The 23,622-nt window shown below is 37.6% G+C and overlaps 1 protein-coding gene across 7 annotated transcripts in view; it reads left to right on the top strand.

Annotated features, from left to right (window-relative positions):
- The window catches only part of MCU (mitochondrial calcium uniporter), a 201,537-nt gene that overhangs the window by 32,724 nt on the left and 145,191 nt on the right, over window positions 1-23,622 (top strand). For 3 of the 7 annotated variants that reach the window (XM_072971342.1, XM_072971339.1, XM_072971343.1), the window contains one exon: window positions 6,503-6,595. In XM_072971342.1, coding sequence (XP_072827443.1) covers window positions 6,506-6,595 — 90 coding nt within the window. In that variant the 5' untranslated portion in view covers window positions 6,503-6,505. Of the gene's footprint in view, window positions 1-3,062; window positions 3,150-6,502; window positions 6,596-17,310; window positions 17,740-23,622 lie in introns of those variants that run through there. The other 4 variants (XM_072971341.1, XM_072971340.1, XM_031682288.2 and 1 more) reach the window with 3 other exon arrangements.

Genomic DNA, 23,622 nt, shown 5'->3' with positions numbered 1-23,622 from the left:
GAAAGGAAGGACCATTTTGGAATGATTACCAATTTAGAAAAAAATTATTTAGATCATTCTCTTATACTATATATCAAAATAAATTACAGATGAATTAAAGAGTAGGTATAAAATATTAAACAATGGAATAATCAGAAGAAAATGGAATGGAATGTATAATAAGCCTCTGGAAGGTAATTATTTTTATAGTTAGCAATTTTTTAAAAAATCAAACGAAAATATGAACTGATTTGTTTTAAGTAACTGAAATGAGTAGGCAACAACAGAATGGAAAAACCTGTAAAAACTATTAAATGTAAAGGCTATTAACTTTTTATGTAAAGAGCTCATATAAATTGATAAAAGTACACTAGACCTCAAAGAAATGGGTAACAAATGACAATATTAGTGAACAAACATGTAGAAAAAAATACTCAACTTCACTAGTAATCAAAGAAATGTAAAGTAAAACAATAACAAAGTATCCGTTTTCACTTAGGAACTTAGTAAATATTGAAGCAATCATAACAAATAAACAAAGGTAAAATGAACAGGTACTTTCATACATCACTGAAGTGTTGATAAACCCATAAACCATTAAAATGTTCCTGTCCTTTGACCCAGTAATTCCACATCCTCATATCCATAAATATGTCTGGGGAAATAAGACTAATGCAAACCAAGTGATTCTGTTAAATTTGAAGTTTCCCTGAGCTATGGAAAACAATTTATAAAGACATTTTAAATAAATAAGATTAAAGCTTTGAATAAAGAGCCAGTAGGGGAGAATGGGAAATGGAGAATTAATATATTTAAGGAAGTGGGGGGGGAACCAGTTTTGTAAACATTTAGAATCAGTGAAGTGGAAAGATTTGGGGAAATTGGGGATCAAACATGTATTTTTTAATAGTTCCCCTTGTCTTTTTAAAGTTTTTGTTGTTTTAACTGCCACATTTATAGTTAATATACATATTTTTATTCCTGCTTTTAAAAAATGAATCACTAAATTCTGTGCTTTTTCATTGTTGTCCATATGTATACAGTAAAATTAAACTGTATTATTTTTCTAGCTGTCTCAAAGGAATAGTGTCTTTAATACCTTCGATGTTTCTTTTTTATAAGGCCTAACAATATAATATAAGATCCTAGATACAGGAAGTTCTCACAAATATGCAATCACTGCTTATGGCATTGACTAGTCCCCATTTTCTCCTTATCCCTTACAATATCAGATATACAAATAGGCAATCCAAAGCTGTTAATCTTCCCTGTTAACAGTTTCTAATTTGTCCCAGGTTTAATTCTATTGAGGCTGTGATTGAATATAGATGCTAATCTCTTTTAGCTATTCTGAGTTTGGTCAGTAATTAAGGCCTTTTTCTTCCCCTGTGTGGAATTCACTTATAAGCGAAATCTTGAAAAAAATGACACAAATGAACTTATTTACACAACAGAAACAGAATCACAGACATAGAAAACAAACTTATGGTTACCAAAGAGGAAAGTAGGGGTGAGGGATAAATTAGAAGTTTGGGATTAGCAAATACACACTACTATATATAAAACAGATAAACAACAAGTTCCTACTGTATAGCACAGGGAACTATATTAAATATCTTGTAATAAACTATAATGGAAAAGAATATATCTATATATCTATATCTATATCTATAGATTATATATATCTGTATATGTATAACTGAATCACTTTGCTGTACACCAGGAACTAACACAATATTATAAATCAACTATAAGTCAACAATTTAAAAAATATATAACTGTGTTTAAAACCTGGCTTGCAATAATATCCTGAAAATTTAGCAGTTGGCTCTTACTAGCTAGTACAACTTAGATGTAGCATACCACTGGTTTTAACTTTGCTCTAGACTCTAGACCGAGCCCTCGTGTAGTAACTCAAATGAGTCTGTCTTTTATTTAGACCAACTCTGATCTCAAATACATGGAAACTAGATTCAAATTAGATTATTGGTATACACTGAACATTCCCATGTAGTTGCCATTGTGTTAGACTATGAGGATCCAAAGAAGGTTAAAAGACTCCTCCCACAATCTTTCCTGTGTCAATAAACAGCAACTCTATTTTCAAGTTTTTCAGACCAAAAATCTTGATGTCATCTTTGACTCCTCTTTCTCTTCTGATCTTATTTCAAGTCCTTTAGCAAATTCTGATCCCTGTACATTCAGAATATAACCAGAATAATGTAACTTCTCACTCCTCTATCACACAAGCCTCTCTGAGCTACTATCCTTTCTTACCTGGGTTACTGGAATAGTATCCTAAATGGTCTTGCTTCCATCTTGCCCCTTTGTGAACAATAGTCAGACTGATCCTTTTAGACTGTTAAGTCACGTTGTGCTTTTGTTCTGCTCAGTACTCCCCTCTAACTTCTCGTCCTACTCAGAGTAAAAGCCAGAGTCTTCATGATGATCTTCAGGGCTCAACTTAATTGGTGTCTCTCTCCTTATATCTCTGACATCATTTACTATTCTTCCCCTTTGTCGCTCTGCTCCAACTATGATAGCCTCCTTACTTTTCCTCAAATGTGCTGGGCAGGATGCTGCCTCAAGATGTGTGCATTTGCTGTGTTCTCTGCCTGGAACACTCTTCCTTAGACAGCTGCATGACTTTTCTTCCCCCTTGTCTTCTGCAAGTCTTTGCTTATAAGCCGTCTTCTCAGTGAGGACTTCTCTACCACCCTGTTTAAAACTGCAACCCCACTTCCCACCCCCAGCATTCCCCACTTAAATTTTCTCCATAGACTTATTTCTATTGACATACCATCTGTTTCACTTATTTATTTGTTTATTGTCTGCTCCCCCCTTAACTAAAATATAAGCTGCACAAGGTCAGTGAACTTTGTTCTGCTCACTGCTGAGCTCCCAGTGTCTAGAGTAGTGTCTGGCATATACAGGTGCTTAATACAAATTTATTGATTGACTGAATGAAGATCTATGCTCAAGGAGTGTAATAGGTTTCCTATGTGTATTTTTTGTAATGAAAGTAACTAGATCTCCTACCTTTGGTTTCCAGTTTTCTAATGATTAATCCCCCTTGTTACCAGGCATCTACAGTTCTGACCTGCCTGCAAGGTTCTCTGTCAGTTTTAAGCCAACTCTACATCTTGGGTTTTCCTTGGCTGGGATTTGTGGTACGTATGTTTCTCTCTTCCTTTTATAAAGGAAGAGAGAGATTTATCTTCTTGGTTTCAGACCTGTCTTTGAATTAATATGATTTCATGTCTCAGTCTGAGAATTTTTTTCTTTGTCTGAGTTTTGGATCTGATAGCACTCTTAGGTGACAAAGAGATTATATAACAAAATACATTATCATCACAATCTTTAAAAATTAAAATGTGTTTTGTAAGAATAATACTTCTTTTAGTAATTAGATAGGATATTACTTGTTATCTATCAACCCTCCTATTATTTACATGAGATAGGTGAATATCCCTATAAAATTCTTAGGTTTGACACACACAAAACTAAATAGATTAGAAGCTATCTGTCAACTATTCTTAGATTTTAAGATCCCTCACTACCTACACACTTTTCTCAGGCATTTTACAAAAATCCTAGAATAACCAGGATCAACTGAATAGTATCCTCATTTGTTAGCTGGTATTTGCTAGTGAGACAAAATGGCTATAGACAACTCTGAATTAACAAGCGGTCTCTCGTAAGTTAAGATGGTTGGGGGTGATAATGTGAATCAGAATTGTTAACTGCCAATAATAAAAAATTTTGTGAAGTAATTTTGGGTTTTTTGGGGGTAAACATATTCTCCATAGCCTATTTTATTTCTGCAAACATTCTGCAAGAATGGCATTATAAGTAGTAATCTTTCCCAGGTAAAATTGATATGGCTGAAACTCAGGAAGCACCAAGTACCTAAAAATACCAGTAGAAATAATAAAAAGGACACTTGTCTTCATGTAGCAACAGCCTAGAAAGGTCAAAAATCTTTTGTATAATTGATAGTTTCCATCACTGTATTTCTATGAAGAAACTGGAGGGAAAGAGGAGCAAATAATTTATTATGTTTTTATAGATAAAGAAACTGAGGCACCAAGACAGACTATTTCTTGCCTGAGACCACAATGGTACATCATTTGCAGAAATGGGACTGCTGCATCCTCTTAGTTGTTAGCTTACAGAGTAGTTTTTCCATATTGCTCTGCACTGCTAATATAATTGAGGTTCCAAGTAATAATAGAAGATGGTCAGGGCAAAGTAATGGTAATGAGCCAGAGCTAGAAATGAAAATACAGTCCAAGTCCTCTTAACTCCCTGCCCATTGATCCTGCCATTAAACTGCAGGGCTAAATTACTGGACTTCATCAAAAAGTGACAGCCTAATGCTATTAGAGACTAGCCAGTGTCAGTTCAGTTAACTTTTCATTATAGATGGACAGAATAATTCATATTTTGACTTACCTAAGGGAAAACCATCTCAAATTGGGATTCCTTTTGGACATTGTCATTTCTTCTGTTATTTAAGTGTTTACTTGTGTGGTGTAAAAAGGATCTTGGTTGACTGAATCTCATTAGGAGTCAGAAAAAAACACATTACAAGTTAAAAATAATTACCTCTTTGCTTAAAAAACCATGTGAATCAGCAAGCTAGAGAGCTCAAGTTTTCAATGGATTGGCTAGTCCATTGTGTCAGTATGAGGGGTAATGTGGTCCATTCCAACTTCTGAGAATAGGCCGGGTAGGAGAGTTTAAAAATAGAAAAGAAGGAGGAAAGTCATCTTTTGTCCTATGTTTAAGATATCTGTTGCTTAGCTTGGTAGGTTCAGATGACTGAGACCAGTCATAAATCAGAAATCAAGAAACTTTTCACCAGACCCTGAATAACCAAAGCAATCTTGAGAAAGAAGAACAGAGCTTGAGGTATCATGCTTCCTAATTTCAGACTATACTACAAACCTACATTAATCAACCCAGTATGGTACTGGCACAGAAACAGACACATAGATGAAAGGAACAGAATAGATAGCCCAGAAATTAACTCATGCACTTGTGGTCAAATAATCAATGGCAAAGCAGCCAAGAATATACAATGGGGAGAAAACAGTCTCTTCAATAAGTGGTGCTGGGAAAGCTGGACAGCTATATGTAAAAGAATGAAATTGGAACATTTTCTCACACGATATGTAATAATAAACTCAAAATCAATTAAAGACCGAAATATGAAACAGGAAACCGTGACACTCCTAGAAGAAAACATAGGCAGAACACTCTCTGACATAAATCATAGCAACATTTTTTTGGATCTGTCTCCTAAGGCAAAACAAACAAATGGGACCTAGTTAAACTTAAAAGCTTTCCACAGAGAATGAAAGCGTCAACAAAATGAAAAGACAACATATATATAATGGGGTAAAATATTTGTAAATGATATGGCCAATAAGGGGTTAATATCCTAAAAATATAAACAGCTCATACAACTCAATATAAAAAAACCCAACAACCCAATTAAAAAATGGGCAGAAGACTTAAACAGACATTTTTTGAAAGAAGACATACAGCTGGCCAATAGACACATGAAAAGGTGCTCAACATTGCTAATCATCAGAGAAATGCAGATCAAACTGTAAGTGAGTTATCACCGGACGTGTGTCAAATTGGCTATCATCGAAAATACCACAAATAACAAATGTTGGCGAGAATGTGGAGAAAAGGGAATTCTTGTTCACTGTTGGTGGCAACCAATGTGGAAAACAGTATGGAGATTCCTCCAAAAACTAAAAATAGAACTACAGTGATCCAGAAGTTCCACTCTTGGGTATATCTGCAGAAAATGAAAACACTAATTCCAAAAGATACATGTACCCCTATGTTCATAGCAGAATTATTTACAATGGCCAAGATGTGACAGCAGTCTAAGTGTCCAACAACAGATGGATGGATAAAGAAAATGTGGTATATGTATAATATATATATAATATATATAATGTAATATTAGTCATAAAAAAGGATGAAATTTTGTCATTTACAACATGGAGGGACCTAGAGGGTATTATGTTTAGTGAAATGTCAGAGAAAGATAAATACTGTATGTTATCTTTATATCTACAATCTAAAAAATAAAACAAATGAATGACTATAACAAAACATAAACAGACTCACAGAAATAGAGAACAAATGAGTGGTTACCAGTGGGGAGAAAGAGGGGGACGCGGTAGGGGAAGAGGGGGAGGGGGAGGTAAGGGACTAAAAGGTACAAACTACTTTGGATAAAATAAATAAGCTACAAGGATATATTGTACAGCATAGAGAATATAGCCAGTATTTTATAATAACTTTAAATGGAATATCATTTATAAAATTGTTGAATCACTTTGTTGTATATCTGAAACTAATATTGTAAATCAACTATATCTCAATTTTTAAAAAAGAAACTTTTCACCAATAAAAAAGTTTCTAAGAGATACAATACAGTGAGGTGAGTTTTCATTGTATAAGCTGACACTTGGTACTCTTCTCTTGTGTTTTCAAGGGCATGGGCACTTTGACCTGCTGGAAAGAATATAAAGCTCATATAGACATCCTCAGTGGTGAAACTCTTCATATGAATCAGAACTCCAGAAAGGTAGGAGCCAATGAACAAAGGTTTTATTATCTTCATAATTCTTTTCCTAGTTTTTTACAACAAATTAGCAGATGAAGAAACATCTTTGGGTTTACTTAGTTTCCCTGGGTATCTCCCAGGTATACAGGCCATCTACATCTATTAAACTTCTGTTTTGTTTTTTTTCCTGTTTAAAAAAAGAAGAAAAAAGAAACATCTTTAACATAATATTTCTGGTTTTAATTAAACTGACTTTTTTAGGGTTCCATGTAGCTTTATGTACATCATTATTATTTTTAACCTTTGCAACAACCCAGAGAGAATATTGTTCTACAGATGAGGAAGCAGATGTTGTTTTGCCCCTGGTCATACGGATTGCATAGTAGTTAGATCTGGGTTTAGAATGTAGGTCTCCAATATCACTTCTAATATTCTTTCCACTATGTTATAGAAGGGCTACGGCAATGTTTAAATTTTTACCTTTAAGTCAATTTCTAGCTAAATTTTAGGCTACTTGATGGCTTTTTGAGAAATAGATGCAAGAATATTTGTTTTGCCTCCCTATTTTTCTTGCTGTGTAGACATTAGACATCAGATTGTGGGGTTTTTTTGTTGCAATAAGGTAGAAATGCATTTCCTCAAAAGTATCTGGGCACCAGATGCCTATTTGTTTTGAGTTCACCAAGGGTACCATAAGTTGAACTTGATGGTTGCAGGCAGAGTCCTGAAGTGAGAACTGTGAGTTGACATGCTATAAATAAAGGATTTCCTATAGTTTCTAAATCAAGATAGAAGACACTAGTGGATAAACTGAGCTACAAACTTTTGATATTACTGCAGCCTATATGAGATATTAGAGAGCCTTTAAATTTTTAGAGAAAAAGCAAGCAAGTATTATTTTCACTGAGCATCTGCTACCACCAATTCACAAGTTGTAACACCAAAAACAGATTCCAACTCAGCCTCCACCCAGTGGAATATTGTCTTAGTGATTTGGTCATGAAATTATCAAAACCAATAATGATTTTTTTAACATTTTTTATTGATTTATAATCATTTTATAATGTTGTGTCAAATTCCAGTGTAGAGCACAATTTTTCAGTTATACATGAATATGTATATATTCATTGTCACATTTTTTTCTCTGTGAGCTACCATAAGATCTTGTATATATTTCCCTGTGCTATACAGTATAATCTTGTTTATCTATTCTACAATTTTGAAATCCCAGTCTATCTCTTCCCACTCCCCCACCCCCTTGGCAACCACAAGTTTATATTCTATGTCTGTGAGTCTATTTCTGTTTTGTATTTATGCTTTAAAACCAATAATGATTAATTTCTATGGGACTGCATCTAGAGGACTTCAAGCAAAGCCTCTGTCTTCTGTAACCAATCATTCAACCAAATAAATATGTGAATATTCTCCTTTATGCACCTAGTTCTATGTTAGGTACTGTGGTGCCTCCTCCATAGTAAAAGCTTAATGTCATTCAATAATGATTGAGTCAGTGAAGGAAACCAAAAAAGTCAAAGACATGCATTTGCCCAAAAGGTGCTGACTTCCTAGTAAAACTGAAACATACCAAAGAAATTAATGTAGCAAAGAAATTATTTTAAAAACACCAAATCTCATTTTTATTTGTATTTTTTTAATCATGATGCTACTCCCTATGGTCTCAGAGTGATTACTTTTGAGGAAATAATCTAAGTTTCTATAGGATCTACTCTGAGATCATGTCCTGAACTATTCCATACCAGGGGAGGTAGTAGAGAGGAAAAAGCTAAGTGTGTGGACTCTGGTGTCAGATAGCCTAGATTCATACTTGGGCTCACTACTTACCAGCCAAGAGATCTTTTAGCAAGTTACTTTTCAATATCACATTTTTCTCATTTGAAAAATGGGGGCCAGTATAGCATTTTCCTCATAGAGATATTGTGAGGATTAAACAAGATATTATTGTGTAATGTGTTGGGGTTTTTTGGCTGAAAACAACGTAAATTAATTTTTTCATAATTCCAGAGTTTAGAAGTCTGAAATGGTGTTGGCAAGGCCATACTCCCTCTGAAGTTTCTGGGGAAGAATTCCATTTTGCCTCTTCCTAATTTCTGTTAGCTTCCGGCAATTCTTGGTGTTCCTTGGTTTGTAAAGCATCACTCCAATCTCTGCACTTGGCCTTCCTCCCTGAATGTGTATCTCTGTGTGTCCTTCCCTCCTTCTCATAAAGACAGCAGTCATTGGATTTAGGGCCAACACTTACCCCATATGACCTCATCTTTTTTTTTTAAATTAAGTATAGTTGATTTACAATGTTGTGTTTGTTTCAGGTGTACAGTGAAGTGATTCAGTTTTATATATATATATTCTTCTTCAGATTCTTTTTCATTATAGGTTTCATTACAAGATATTGTATCATGTGATGTTTATATAGAACATAGCCCGACACCTTGCTAATAGCTATTACTCAGTATTATCACTAACAATATTTCTTCCAGATTAGAAAAAAGACTTTAAAATCTAGACTTAATTAACCTTCTTATGACCTTGCCAAATTGTCTGCTTCCATATGCTGCCTGCCAGATTGCTCACTTACAGATGAGGAACCTATGTGCTTACCTGTGATAAATAAGACCACTGAAGCTCAATACTATGTAGTAAAGAACAGGGTGGGTGTAACTGAAAATGTACAACTACACAAACCCTAGGAAAGCAGTTTTCTGTGCAGGGGCATGTTATAGTGAGACAAAGATAAGCATGAGTCAGCCAGACCTCACTTTGATTCAGCTCAATACTAAGCCTCTTTGAATGATTCCTTAGTTATATGCCTTTGAGGAGTTACTTAAATCCTTTGGGCTATTATTTTTCTTATCTGTAAAGTTGGGAAAATAATATCTAAATCACTGAGGTTTTTGTGAAGACAGTGACTACAGAGAGTAGGGGCTCAGTAAATTCGTTGAGGGCTGCGACCAGCCCTGTGAATGTTCTCTTTTTCCTACAGCTGTCTTGGGAAAAGAGTAGCAACAGGAGGGGTGGCGGGCAGGGCAGCCCCTCAGCAACATTTTAATGGATGTGATTTACACGGCTGTCACAAATGGTTGGCCAGTGTACAAGAGGGCCAGTGAAGGTAGAAATCTAGTCTGGGCTCCATTCTCCAAAATGTGCAAGGGGACTCTTACTAATTTGTACAAAGTGCTCTATTCTCCATCCTGTTTCTTTACCACTTCCTGGCTTTCAGTTCCTTCCCACCTTCCGCACGTGCTCAGTAACTTCATGGGGCCATGACCGGTCACTGCTGTTCCCACTATAACCTACCTCACACTTCTCAGGTCATCCTCTACCATTTGATCCTGCTGTGAAAATCCTAATTTTCCAGAGTCCCACTCCACCAGTGCTCTTCTAAGAGTCAAGTGCTAGTTGCATAAATGAATTCCAGTTAAGGAAGACCTTCCTTTAGTTATACTGTCTATTGGCATTTTAACAAAGGTTTCCAGTGTTTCAACCCAAAGGAGCAAACAATGTGAGGGTTTGAAATATCAAGGTGAAGCTAATGTAGATAAGCAGTTTGAAAACAGAGGGGACTTTTCAGCACAGCACATAGCAGCTGTCCACTCTGGCCATGTATAAAACTGGAGATGGCATTGAGCATGGACCAGGAAGTAGAAGCTGTGTACACTTAATGAACAACCCTGCCTGTCGCACATTGGCCAGTCCATTTAAAGAGTCAGAAAGAACTCTGGACCCTACACCAATACCAACTTCTGGAAGACGAGAATGTGGGAGGGGAAGATTTTGTGGTATAGTAAAAAGAGAACTGCCTTGAGAATTAGGAAACTTGGATAATAGCTCTGCCTTCACCACTAAGTAGCTTTGGCCTTAGGAAAGTCAACTGTGTGCTTACACTTCAGTGACTTCACTGTGGACTGAGAGACTGAATTAGAGAAACTTTTTTCAGGTCTAACCTTCTGTGTTGCCTTTTTTTTTTTTTTTTCCACTGCAAACTGATTAGCTTGAGGCTGGGGAGAAGAGGGAAACAATGCTGAATTGTAGCTTTAAAGGTATTATACTGAACTTCAAATCAAGAGTGCTGGCTTCCAGAGAGACAGAATACATTAATGGTTAAGAATATAGTCCTTTATTCCTGGGTCTGGGGACTGAATTTGGACAAATCACTTAACCTCAATTTCCTCATCTGTAAAAGAGGAATACTAATACCTATGTCATAATGTTAATGAGAAGATTAAATCAGCTAATACTAACAAAAGGACCCAGCGCAGTTCCTGATACCTAGTAAGTTCCCAGTACTTGGTGATGATATGTTGCATCCTATCTCTGCTACTAAATTAATTCTTGATTGGCCAGTCATTCACCTCTCTGGTCTCCTTAAAAAATTTTTTTTTGGTCCATTCAGAGAATAGGTTATTTTTAAGGTGCTTTCTATTTCCATATTTCAGTGTCTGTTTGTAATAGAAAATTTTGTTTTAGGAATTTGGCCAGTTTTGAAATTTGAATTTTGAAATCCTCCCATGTACACAAAATAGTTTCCCCAAAAGGTCTCAAAGTCTGAACTACTCCCATTGTATGCGGGAGGATCATTGCTAGCTACCAGGATATGAGAGTTGTACAATTTTAATACTAAAACTCTTGCTTCTGTACCTCCAATCCCGGTAATGTAAGGACCTACATCTTCACATGTCTGGGTCTCCTCTTTTGTGAATTATCTGTTCAAGTCTTTTGCCCATTTTTCTATTGAGTTGCTGCCTTTTTATTATTGATTTGTGAGAGTTCTTTATATATTTTGGACATAAGTTCTTTGTTGGATGCTCTCTGTCAATATGCGCAGGCAGCCTCACTAGTTCAGATGTGCTTCCTTTGACTAAATTGCCCTAGAGACTGAATTACTATGTTGTCCTTATAGTAGTACCTCAGCAAATGTGGAAGTAGTGGAGTGGAGATACTATATATTGAGAAGATAGGAATACATATTTTATTCATTTGTTTATTCATTCCACAAATCTTTGAACACATGTTTATTGAGCATTAATTATGTGCAAGGAACTGTGCCAGAAATGTAGGTTTGCTTCTTTCTGAAGTATTAGAACTCAGTTTGGGAATTTTACATACACATTGTCATTGGTATAAAATAAGAATCTTACAGTAAATTTAAACATTTTTTAGGAACCCAGAACATTCCTGAAAACTGAACAACTGATAGCCACTACCTAAATGAATATCAGTTACTTGAAAAAGTCCTGTGCAAATGTTAAAAATGCCTTCTAGATTAAGACACATATTTTCATTCATTCATTCATTCATTTACCCAAATCAAATATTTGTTAAGCACATATTATGGAAGCATGTTAAATGGAAAACTAATTTCCTGTATCATTCATTTCTCACCATCATTTCTGGGAGAAGGACCCATGTTGGCAAACAGGCAGTTATTTGTCTACATTTATATTTTTCCGCCTTCCAAAATACAAAATTGATAAGAAAGCAGCAAAGGCCATTTTAAAAGAACCATCAAATCTTTACCATCTTCTCCAAATTCTCTTAAGTGAGTTCTACATCATGGGAATTAATGAAAATGGCATTTCCCAATTAACTTGGGATTCTGAGTTAGGGTCCTATCACATGTTATCCTGGGTTTATAATCTTGTGGTATTTGTGAAATTTTCCTCTTCTTGATAATAATCATGTTTTTGATTGAATAGATAATAGGTCTAATTGCTTCAGGGCCTTAAAGTAGCAGCATATATAGATGCTATAAGCTTTGCTTAAATTTTAACAGGTCTATTACATGAGTTACTCCCTCTGATGCTGGATAAGCCAAAGGGCCCTGTTTCAACCTAATATATACATCTTAGCAAAGCAAGACATGAAGAAAGGAATGCAATGCTTTCTTATAATACTGAGACTTAATTTTGTTTATACTCTAGGCAATGAAACAGTTAGAAACTAAGTAGAATTGAACCCTACTACACATTGACAGCAAAAAACTACAATTTCTCCATATGTCTTCTTAGGGACATAAGACATAATGTTGCTGGTGGGATAGTTATTACATTAGCAGTATGTTTTAAATGTGTGTTATATTGATGCTCTGAGATAACTCAAGGGACCTTTCAGTAATTCTGTGTGATATATAAATGTTATGGGAAGAACTGATCTCATTTCAAGATTAGGGTGAATAAATGAGCATTATAGAAAAAGAAAAACATGATGCAGAAAATGTAAATTTTGTAAAATTTCTCCTAGCATATATTGCTTGGCATATAATAGGCATTCAGTATATTTTTCTTGATTGACTGATTGAATGAATGAATACATATATTTTACTCGTTCAGGTCTTGTCCCTTACTCTTATCCAATTCTCAATTAATAGTAATTATTTTCTGAGCCTCTAGACAAAGTTTAGATAATTTGGCTCCCAAGTCTTGGGAGATAGAATGACTGTTAAAGTGCCTAATTAAGAACAATTTGTTAATAATTATATCTCTTAGAATAATATCCTTCCTCTTTTCACTCTTTTAAGCTGTCTTTACACTTTCCAAGCCTCATGCTGCTTCTTATTCCTTAGGCTAGTTTTTATTAAATAAAACAACAAACCTCTGTTTCTCCCTGCTTTTTAATAAATGTGACCCTTTCTGTCATCCTTTCCTTGACCCTTCCAAGTCAGTAGTGGTTGCCGCAACTGACTGCTGACAGACAAGATGCCAAGTGCAATGGCTAAATTTAAAGAGCAGCATTCGCACCTGTTGTTAACTGGCAGTGACCAGTCTCACGCCCACAGTTTCCTCCACCCTCTGCCCTCTAACCAAGTGCAACCCATAGCCTATCCTCTATGTGTTCACATAAAATAAGTACTGATGAAGATTATATACATTACATGAAAATGGAGAATGAATATAGCATTTGGCACTAAATCAGTCCAGTTTCAGAGGAGCTGAAATTTGGGCAACACCCAGCATAATATAAAGATGTATCTGACCTTGAAATAGGCAGTGGGAAGCGGCTAGGTATTTGATGAATCTCTGAAGAGTACTGATGGACTTATCTCTGTATTTTTAGATCTGCCATGCTTCGTGAAATTAGTTTGGCTATCAGCATTAGAGGGCCCTGTAAATGTAAATGTGTGTAAAAGAGGCAACCCAAGAAGTATGTTATCATCTAAGGAATAGGTTTAAATTAATTTACCAGATTGGCAACTCTAACAAGGAAGAGCTGTGTAGGAAAAAGATAGTAATGTAAATAATTCTGACAGAAAATACACATAGAAGGTGAGAGAAGGGGGCTGTGGCCCAGCCAGGCAGATTACGCTAATCAAATAGGCCTGATAATCAAGGGTGTGGCAGACCTCATTGTCAGACCAGCTCACATCAGGTATCAAAGTACTATGATAGAAAGTCCAACAACAAATTCTGAGAGTTTAATTTCACCTGGGCATTTCCTCTCAGAGGAAGCCAAGCTGGTCTTCCAAAGGGCAGAACAGGTGCCTTGTAGGTTCGTAGGAGCAAAGAATTGGAGGTTAGAAGGTCAGGGCATGCTCAGGTTATGGGTAGTAAATACCTGGACAGTAGAGAGAACGGAGCCTTTTATTGATTTGGAATTTTGTTATAATTCAGCCTTATTAGAGAATGATCTTAGGATTTGCAGTGGGCCCTTTTGAGTACTCTGGAGTGGATGATGTTGGGTTCCATAAAAATGTGTGCTGAATTCCTATGCACTTAGGAGGTGTGGTTTATTTGAGTGTAGAATTAGTGTCTTGCCCCTTTGAGTCATTTCAGATAGAGACAAAAGACTTCCTGACTCCAAAGGTCTAGTAAATAGCAATGGTTATAGGCCACAAGCCAATTCACACAAAAAGGGCAGCGTTAAAGTTAGCCGCCAACCTCTCAGCTTCTGAGAAACATGAACAAAGGCAGTCCTATTTGAACAAGTCCTGCCTTTCTCAACTCAGTGTTTCCCTGGTGTTATGCTCTTGACAGACAGGGAAAACAAAAAACAAAAAAACTTGCAGATTGGATATTTCTGAACTAAAAGAATGTTAGATAAGGGTCATTGAGTTATAAAATGAATATAGAGTCAGCCATACTTTGGAGGCCGGGCCATGAAACCTTGCTACACAAAACTGTTAAGAGGAAGCATGTAAATAAAATCTGTGTAAATTATGTACGTAAGGTATGTCAATGATCCAGTGTGAGGCTGCAGTCTCTGCTAGAGTAATGGAGTGGGAGTATTGGGGGATGAAAAGAAGAGAAACAAAAATAAGGGAGGAAAGAAAAAGCGTGTGTGTGTGTGTGTGTTTGATGAAGTCAGACTAGAGACAGATATTGACAGGAAAAGATACGTGGTGGGGTTTAAGAGTAGTTGAGCCCTTCTGCAGATGGGTTGGGGTAGAAATATAGGAATAACAACAACTGAAAAAATAGTGAATCCCAATAGTCAGAAAACAGATCTAGGCTGTGATTCATGATACATATTTGAAGGCTAAAAACCCTTTTCTCTCACTCTCCTTCATATACTTTTACCTGATCTTTAAATATTGTGGATCTCACTTGAATAATAATTCACATTATCAGTAAACCATGAAATATAGACCCCAGATCTCTAAGCAGATCCCTTTCATGTTTTCTTTTTCACATCAGTAAACTGTGTGCATTACCTACCCTAGCTATTCTGGAATGCTTAGGCAAATACTCTATTGAGTTGAGTCATACTTTGGAGCTGACTTTAGTGTACATTTTTGTAGGAAACCTAGTTAGGGTTTCATGCTCCAGGAAATCTGTTCTGATTAGTTTCAGCTAAAAAAAAGATCAACCTGTTTTAAGGATTGGCACAGAAAACAATTCTGCAGCCATGTAGGTTTCAGTGACCATATTTTTGTAATTATAAAAATAACATGCAGATGGGAAAAAGTTAACCATTTAAAAGAATAGCTACCCCTTAAAGCTTCCCAGAGGTAACATGTTTTCTTGTTTATTCTTCCAGAAATCACTGTCAATCTAGAGGATGACTTTCTTGTGAGCTATCTACACTTTCTCCTTGATCGGCCGAGCCAACTAGTTAATGTGAGATATGTCCTTTGCAGTTAGGGACAGGTTTTCCCTATGAAGAGATAATTGACATTTGTTTAATTTCTAGCCCTGATTATTAGAACTCAGTTTAGTCAGTGGATCCTCAAAATACACAGCCTACCTGTGGTTCATCAATGATACCATCTTGATAGATAAAAGATGATAAAGAGATAAAAAGAAAGCTTTTTGAAACCTCCAGTTTCAGGTTTATGTACTTTAAAAAAACCCTCTTTATTGTGGTTCTTTTGCAAATCCACAGAACTAAATCTCAGTACTGCAGGATGCATGTCTAATTTTCATACTTAGAAAAATAGGGGAGGGCAATTCCAGTAGAACTTTTCAAAGTGTAAGATGTATGGAGGGCACAATACCGATTCATAGCCAGATTTGCAAAGACACAGAAAATAAAAACAAAACTAAAATCTGTGGTAATCCTAGTAAAAAGTTGTGAAGAGGCAAGAGAGATAAGGGGAAATCACACTGTGTGAGTAGATACATAAAATGCAAAAGGGATAAATATAGATGGGTGGAAAATGATTGTAAGTGAAGTTGCTCCAGGAATGTCATAGATTTCCAACTAGAGGGATTAGTGTGTGCAGCTGTTGAATGGGGGACTTATCTCATTCCTGAGCTCTCATGTTTCACCGTTGAGCAACAAATGCCTTTTGGGTGAATGGTATGAGTGTCTCACCTGGAAAAGCCAATCATCTTACTGTCCTGGGGCAAGGTGGAAGGATGAAACAAACCAAAAGTGCCACTTCATTATTTAGCTATTCTTGGCCCAAAAAAGTACCATTTCAATAACTTTAAAGAATACTATTAGACAAAGTGTTACAATAAAATTGTGCGCGTGTTGTGTTGTTTTGTTTTAAATTTATCACCTTAGGCTACACTACAAAAATGTTTCCCAAAATTTAGGATAATACTTTTTTTTGCTTACCAAACTTTTCCTGCTCCAGATTTTATAAGGAGGTGGGAGAATTAACTAGCTCATAATAATAAACAGCAAGGAAATCCTCTTCTGAGGAAATTCAGGAAACTCAAATCTCCCTTCTTTCAGTCCTAAATGAGCTATCATTATAAGCTTGTTTCTGTGGAAAGAAGTATTTTTCAAGATAGAGTTATTCCAAAGTGTATTCTAATGGCTAGTTTAGCTAAATTATGAAAATTCATTGAAATAACCTTTACATGAGTTTTATTATCTGCCAGCGTGTTCTGTTTCTATAGTTTAGTAAGTTCACGTAAAGTCAAAGAGGTAAGAAAATAGAGTGTTGTTTATGGAGAGTGTAAGAATATCAGTATAAAGGTGCTATAAAAATGAATTGAGTACTTTAAATGCGTACAGGTCTGTTAATTCATTCTGATAACGTGTACTCACACGGGGACTGGTATACTCATTCTACCCCTCCCATACTATGCTACATATCACGGTCATTAAATCTGCCTATCATGTGCGTTTAATTTCAGCATATCCAAATACCATCAGTTATGAATGATAACTCTGGGTGTGTTGTTGAGAGTGCCAGCATACCTAGCTAATGATTACTAATTGGTGCCAATTTTGCCAACTTAAACACTCAACGAAGTACAAATCTTTGTACGAATAGCCATTTCCCCAGTTATCCTTGTCATAGCTGTATCCTTGGTGAAGATTAGCCGAATCAAACGTGCCATCTCTCTTGCTGATATTCTGAGGGGTTCGGTGCCAATTACCGGTTCCCTAGAATTTGCCCGTAATTGACTATGTCCCACAATAGGTAACTCTGGAACTGACAGGCAGTCTCTAGTGTGGTTCTCCCGCCTGTCGATTGGGTCTTGCAAGAAGCCCCGCCTCATCAACTCAGTCAAGGGCGGCAGTTGGTCCGGCGCCAGTGAGTGGCGGGTGTTAGCTCCGCCTCAGCCGTCCGCTGCGCTGCCTGGGTCGGCGCCGTTTCCAGTTGAGAGATGGCGGCCGCCGCAGGTAGATCGCTACTGCTGCTTCTCTTCTCCCGGGGCGGCGGCGGGGGCGGCGGCGGCTGCGGAGCGCTGACTGCCGGCTGCTTCCCGGCTCTGGGCGTCAGCCGCCATCGGCAGCAGCAGCACCACCGGACGGTGAGCGAGCGCGCCCGGCGGCTCCGGGGAGGGCGGGGCGGCGCTGGCGTGTGGGAGCCGCCGGCAGGCAGGCCGCCGGGGCAGCGGGCGAGTTGCCTCAACTCGCGGCCGCTCCCGAGGTTGCCGGGCACCGAGGAGCCGCGGTGCCCTTCAGGCGCCTGCGGCGGCAACCAGGAAAAGAGGGAGGGCGGAGGAAGCCGACGGGAGGAGGAGGGGCGGCGGCGGGGATGTTCCCGCAGGACCGGGGACACCAGGGCGGGGAAGGGACGGGACTTGAACCTCTCCCTGACCCACCCCCGATCTCGGTCCCTCCCTCCTTTTTCCTTAACAGCTCTGCCCGGTTGCTCCCGAACTGAGCCTCGTGCAAGTTGTTCTTTTTCCTCCTCCTCCGGGCGGGTTGGAGTGCCCGAGTTGCCGCGGCTGCCTTGTGTATGTGTCAGGAGAGTGGCAGTGCCATGCTGCTGGGAACTGTTCCCGGAGGGCGACCCAGGACCCCAGTGGGGCCGCTCCCTCGGGCTCTCTCGGCCCCCTAGGAACGGGCTAGACGGAAAATCAAACTTTATCACCCTCTGTGACTTACTGCGTGTGGGCATGGGGAACAGCACCCTTGCGATGGATGCTGCATTGCTTCAGGAGGCAAGCTCCATACTCTCAGGTCCTTAAAGGTCCTCGGTGGTCCTTTTAGAGGGCCGCTTTATTAGCTTGTTCACGCGTGCCTGAAGAAGGAGGGGTGGACAGCAGGCAGAAGGGAAGTGAATATGACAAGTTGTTAACAGAGGCAGGGATTTGGTGGATATATTAACTAGTTACTGCTGGATTTCATTGGTTGGCAACAAGCAGGAGTTTCTACTTGAACAGCCTTGGAGTGAGTGTGTGTGTGTCTGTGTGTATATATTTCTTTTTCACTTGCAAGAGATCAACTTGGCATGGAGTTCTTGACCTAACAAATTCTTTTGGTTCTCTCCCCTTGGACATTCTAGACCCATAGTGTTGGTCTCAGGCCAACTCCGAGAGAAAGTGTGTAGGTTTTACTTCCTAGGGCTAAGTTGTATAGTGGGGTAATAAGAAAATCACTGCAGACAGCGTGAAAGGAGAAACTGGTACCTTCAGTCGTAAACAAATACATCCACCTGTCTTGTACTGATCACATAGCTCTTGAACTGGAGCTTATCAGAGGATACCCCAAGATTGATGACAGCATAAAATTGTGCCTGAAAGAGCTATGAAAAGAACTAATGCTCTATGAATGCAAGATGGTATTGTTATTATTAGTCGTATGTATGGGCCCTATCCTCATTCTTGTGAGAAAATTGTACTTCTTCATTTTGGCACACTGACATATTGCTTTGCTGAAGCTTTTGGGTGAGAGCCGAGCTTTCCACAGTTCAATTTAGATTTGCATGTTTCATAGCCTCCAGTTACGTGTTTTGTTCTCTTAAAAACATAAGGCCATCCGAAAGTCTGATTGTGTTCCCTTCCCCCTCAAACTATTTAAAGACTTTCCAAGTTGTCTTTATCTCTATATTTTGATAGTACATCTTCTGACTTTGCCGTTTGTTTTTAAGACTATTTGGGTGTGGTATTCACTTAGCATTTTAAAATTTGTGCCTTGTACATTTTCTACTATGTGAATCTGTCAGGCTATGAGTGCCTTCCTTGTGCGAGTACTTGATGAAAGTGTTTTTATGTGCTATTCTAGGATGGGTAAAAGTGATGTGCTGAATTTGTAGCTGAAAACACAACTAAAATGAAGTGTTATTTCTGAAGGGCAGAAGTGTTATGAGAATGGTGACTTATAAATAAACTTAGAATTGTAAGATTTTGAAAAAAGTTGTACCTGATTATTTAAAAATATGTAAACAGTTTTTTCTTATTCTACGATTGCTCTGAAGCCATCATGTACACAGATGTCTCCATCGGAGTATTCTGTGATTCCTCACTAGACTCAATTTGAAAGGTATCTCTTAGAGATTTTATGCTTGAAATTGAGACAAGAAAGGGGAGAATTTTGGCCAAGATTACACAGCTAGTATGCAACAGTTTTAGAACTCCCACCCACCCCAGATATTCTGACCCCCTTATCGTGTTCTTTTTATTATAAGATGCAGTTGCTCCTTTGCATCTTTCTCCTCCTTCATAAAACTATTGTTTGTTAGGAAAGTATTGATATTTCGAAACCCTGTGAATGAGAATTCTCCTGTGTTGGTTTAAAGCACATGTATTAGGCAACATGAGAGCTAACAACTTGCTCTTATAAAGGTCCCTGAGAGACAGGTTGAATCTTGCATAGGTGACATCCTGTGTATGTGCAGCAGATGGCACTCTGCGTTGGACTAGATCACAAGTCCTGCTTGTGCCACTTTTGTTCTGCTGTTGTAGGTGTGGTAAATTAGAGCTGGGGGACATAACCAATTAAAGTACTAGTTAATTTTTTACTCTAGAGGCATGTTTTTTGAAATCCATCTTTTCCAGGTGTGAAGATCTGGTCCAAACCAATACAGTTTGGCTAATAGGTAATTGTGGTTGTGAAGTCATAAAAACATAACTTGTGCCACCGACTTCCCTCCCATTAAAATAATGTTCAGCTGAGTAGTAGGAGAAAAGGTGCAGGGGTTTATTCACTATTTGTAGCACCATCTCATGTAATTTTTCCTTTCCCAGCTTGTGACTGTAACTAAGACTGATGTAAAATATTTGTTGCATGCCTTTCTATGTGGTTAGTGAAGGTGGCTGCCATTTTCAAGGATGATTCTCTGAAGGGAACTGCTTTCACTGTGAGCTATGTAGTTCCTTTGCTAAATCAAACTGTTTCATCTCTGATTATGACAGCCTGACTGCTGGTATCAGTGGTTTCCTAGTGGTTAGCAGCTCTGCTGAATTGCTAAATCTCTTGCTTAAGTTTGTCATTATACTATTAATAGTTTTTGGTTGTCTTTTACACATTGTAGTTCTTTAGTTGTGATATCATTTTGGTTTAACCTGGGCGTTTTAACAGGTTACATTGCCTGACACGGAGGTGAGTCCCAGTTCTTTATTTGCGTTCCTCCTGATCTGGCCCTATCTTACTTTGCCACATCCACCCCAGATAAATACTCCACTGTACTTAAGCACATGTCTCATATATCCATACTAAATGTTTGTGCAGTTTTTGTAGCTGAATTTCAGTCTTAAACATTCCTCTAACTTCCAAAGGTCCATTTTAGGTGAGAAACGTGACCTATGACTCCTCTTTGAATCTAATATCCTCACTTTACAGATGAGGAAGGAGATCTAATGGGAACTGAAGGAACTAACTTGTTCTGTTTGTGGTTAATGACTTCTAGGTTAAAAAGTCTTTTAAATGGTGATGAATTCAAGCAGAAATCCTAGTCTGAATCTTGTGTGATGCCTAGCTCTTATTCCCTTTTCATTGTTCTATTCTGTCCTCTCTGAATTCTAGTAGGATTTATTATTTTCAGGACACAGATTGACACTGGCTTGTTCTCTAAATGTTTCATTTGTGGGTGCCTTATCTTTACTGGGCAAAAATACTGTATCCCTTGATACCTTTTTGTCTCATAGAGGTGCATAGATGACACTCAAGACAAGCATTAGTTGTATATACACCCTTTTGTCTGTTTGCCAGTGAAAAAGAGTGCTCCGCACCCCCCCCCCCGACTTGTTTAATGACCTATTGCTTAGGGAGCCACATTTGGGTGATTGCTTTAAGTTTCGTATTGCCAGTGATGTCTTTGGTTGTATATTACACTTCTTTATGGTAGACCAATGCAGAGTTGGTACCATTGGATCAGTGGTACAGACTTTCTGTCTAAAGCAGCAAAAGTATGATAAATAGCCAGATTATTAGGAATCTGTGTTTGAATTAGAATCTGGATTTATTTGTTATTTTAGTTGATTATAATATTAAGATTTTGAGGGTTCTGGATAAGTATGTTTAGAACAGCCTTATTTTTAAGGAAATTATATTTATCTTAAAATCTTGTTTATTTTGAACCCCATAAGATATTCAAATGAGTAAATGTGGATTTAGTCAACAAATTCTCATTATTTGAACTTTTCTAAGTCCCAGGAAGCTCTATTTTATGCTTTATCAGACCACTCCCAGAGGAAATCTGAGTAGAAAACGTGGTATCAAGAATGGTGTATATCAAAGACAGCAAATTGAATGTGAATCTTTTTTGGTTTGGGGGTTTCCTAATGTTTGAAGGTGAAATCAAGCAGCGGTCATGGTCTTTTGCAATAGCACTTTATTGATACCATTGTCTGATTAACTACTGAAATGTTGCCTTTATTTCTTTTTATATTCTAGCTCTGTGCCCCGGTGGGTTTTCTTAAAAATTACCATTTGTTTTCCTCTGATTAAGGACAAGATTACCTTTTAAAGATCTCAAGATAGCCACTCAATATAGAGAAATCCTCTGTTCTTTATTTGACTGATTAATACCGTCCTGGAACAACATGTTACTGGGAAAATTAAGATGTTACCATGGAAGACATGTACTTAAGAGTCCTGGAATTTAGAGCTTGAAAATACTCTAGGTTAAGGAAATAAGAGTTCAAGAACAGTAAAATGGGTTTTTCCTTCGTAGTCCAGCAAGTTACTACAGAGTTGAGAATGGCTCACACATCTGCTGGTTTTCCCATTCAGTTCTTTTCCTACAAAATTACATAATTCTTTGTTTCATTCTAAAAAGGTTTAAACTGAGACTGGTTTTTAAAGTGATTTGGGGTCAAATTCCTCCAGTAAGTGAGTACCTAGCCTGAAACTCAGTCTTGACTGGTTACTCCCTGATTTGGATCAAGCTTGGTGACATCTGATAAAAAAAACCTGTCCTCTGCAGGTTGCGCACAAAAGGGATCCATTTATTTATTTCACTGCACTTTGTTAAATGCTTGTAGTGAGACAGCCTGTATGAAAATGAAAGTTGACTTCAAGCAAAGTAATCTTAATAAGTTTGGTAAATTCTTGACGCGTAAGCTGTTTACAGGCTTCAATCTTTTATATTAGTAAAAGCATAACTTGGTAAATTACATCACCAACTGGGTCTAATAGCATGCTAAAACTCATCTTTTTCTCATACAGTTCTGAAATAATTGGATAATATGACATTGCATTTTGATATCTCTCTTTCCCAAAGGTTCTGAAATGACATTAGTAATATCTATTAATCCAGAAGAGTTAGGTGTTTACTTTTTATGCTTCATTTCTAAAGTTTTCAGTTTTTACATATTTTTTCTTACTACTTGTTGTTCACTTTACTGTTAGGGGAGCACTTGCAATAATCACCAGAAAGTTGTGAGGTGCCCCTTAGATATATGACACTATCTAGAGGGCAGTCTTAAATATACAGTCCTGAGCTGTACTGCCTTATAGACAAGATCCTTTAAACTCCTATTTCACATTCTGAGACAGGTCCTCTTTGTACTTTTTACTATCTATAGTAAATGGTGTTACAAGATGTTTGAGTATTAATGTCTGCTTTAAACTTTCAAGAAACTTAATGCAACTGGTAGTTTATAAAATAACAGGAGAGCAAATAGGGTAGCTAACTACCTGACCTCTAAAGACAAAGGAGTAGATATAGAAGAAAGCATCTAAGAGCTGAGGGCATTGTGTCACCATGTTTAATTCTCACCATAACCCTGCGAAAGGTATTATTGTCCTGGTTTTATAGATGAGGAAATTGAGGATGAGATACGTTCACTTCTTCTTATGTGTCATAAATTGTTTTAATGGTGGGGTGCAAAGATGGACAACATTTTCAGAGCTGGGATTTTAAGCCTAGGTAGGTCTGGCTAGAAATTAGAGCTGTACACACATGCAATTGTCAGGGTGGGCCTTCCTTCCTTTTCAGCTTTTGCTTCTGCAGCTTTGTTCCTTTC

This window comes from Vicugna pacos, chromosome 11 (assembly GCF_048564905.1).
Source record: "Vicugna pacos chromosome 11, VicPac4, whole genome shotgun sequence".
Lineage (NCBI taxonomy): Eukaryota > Metazoa > Chordata > Mammalia > Artiodactyla > Camelidae > Vicugna > Vicugna pacos.
The sequence above is the reverse complement of the archived record's forward strand: the minus strand, read 5'-3'. Positions and strand labels throughout refer to the sequence as shown.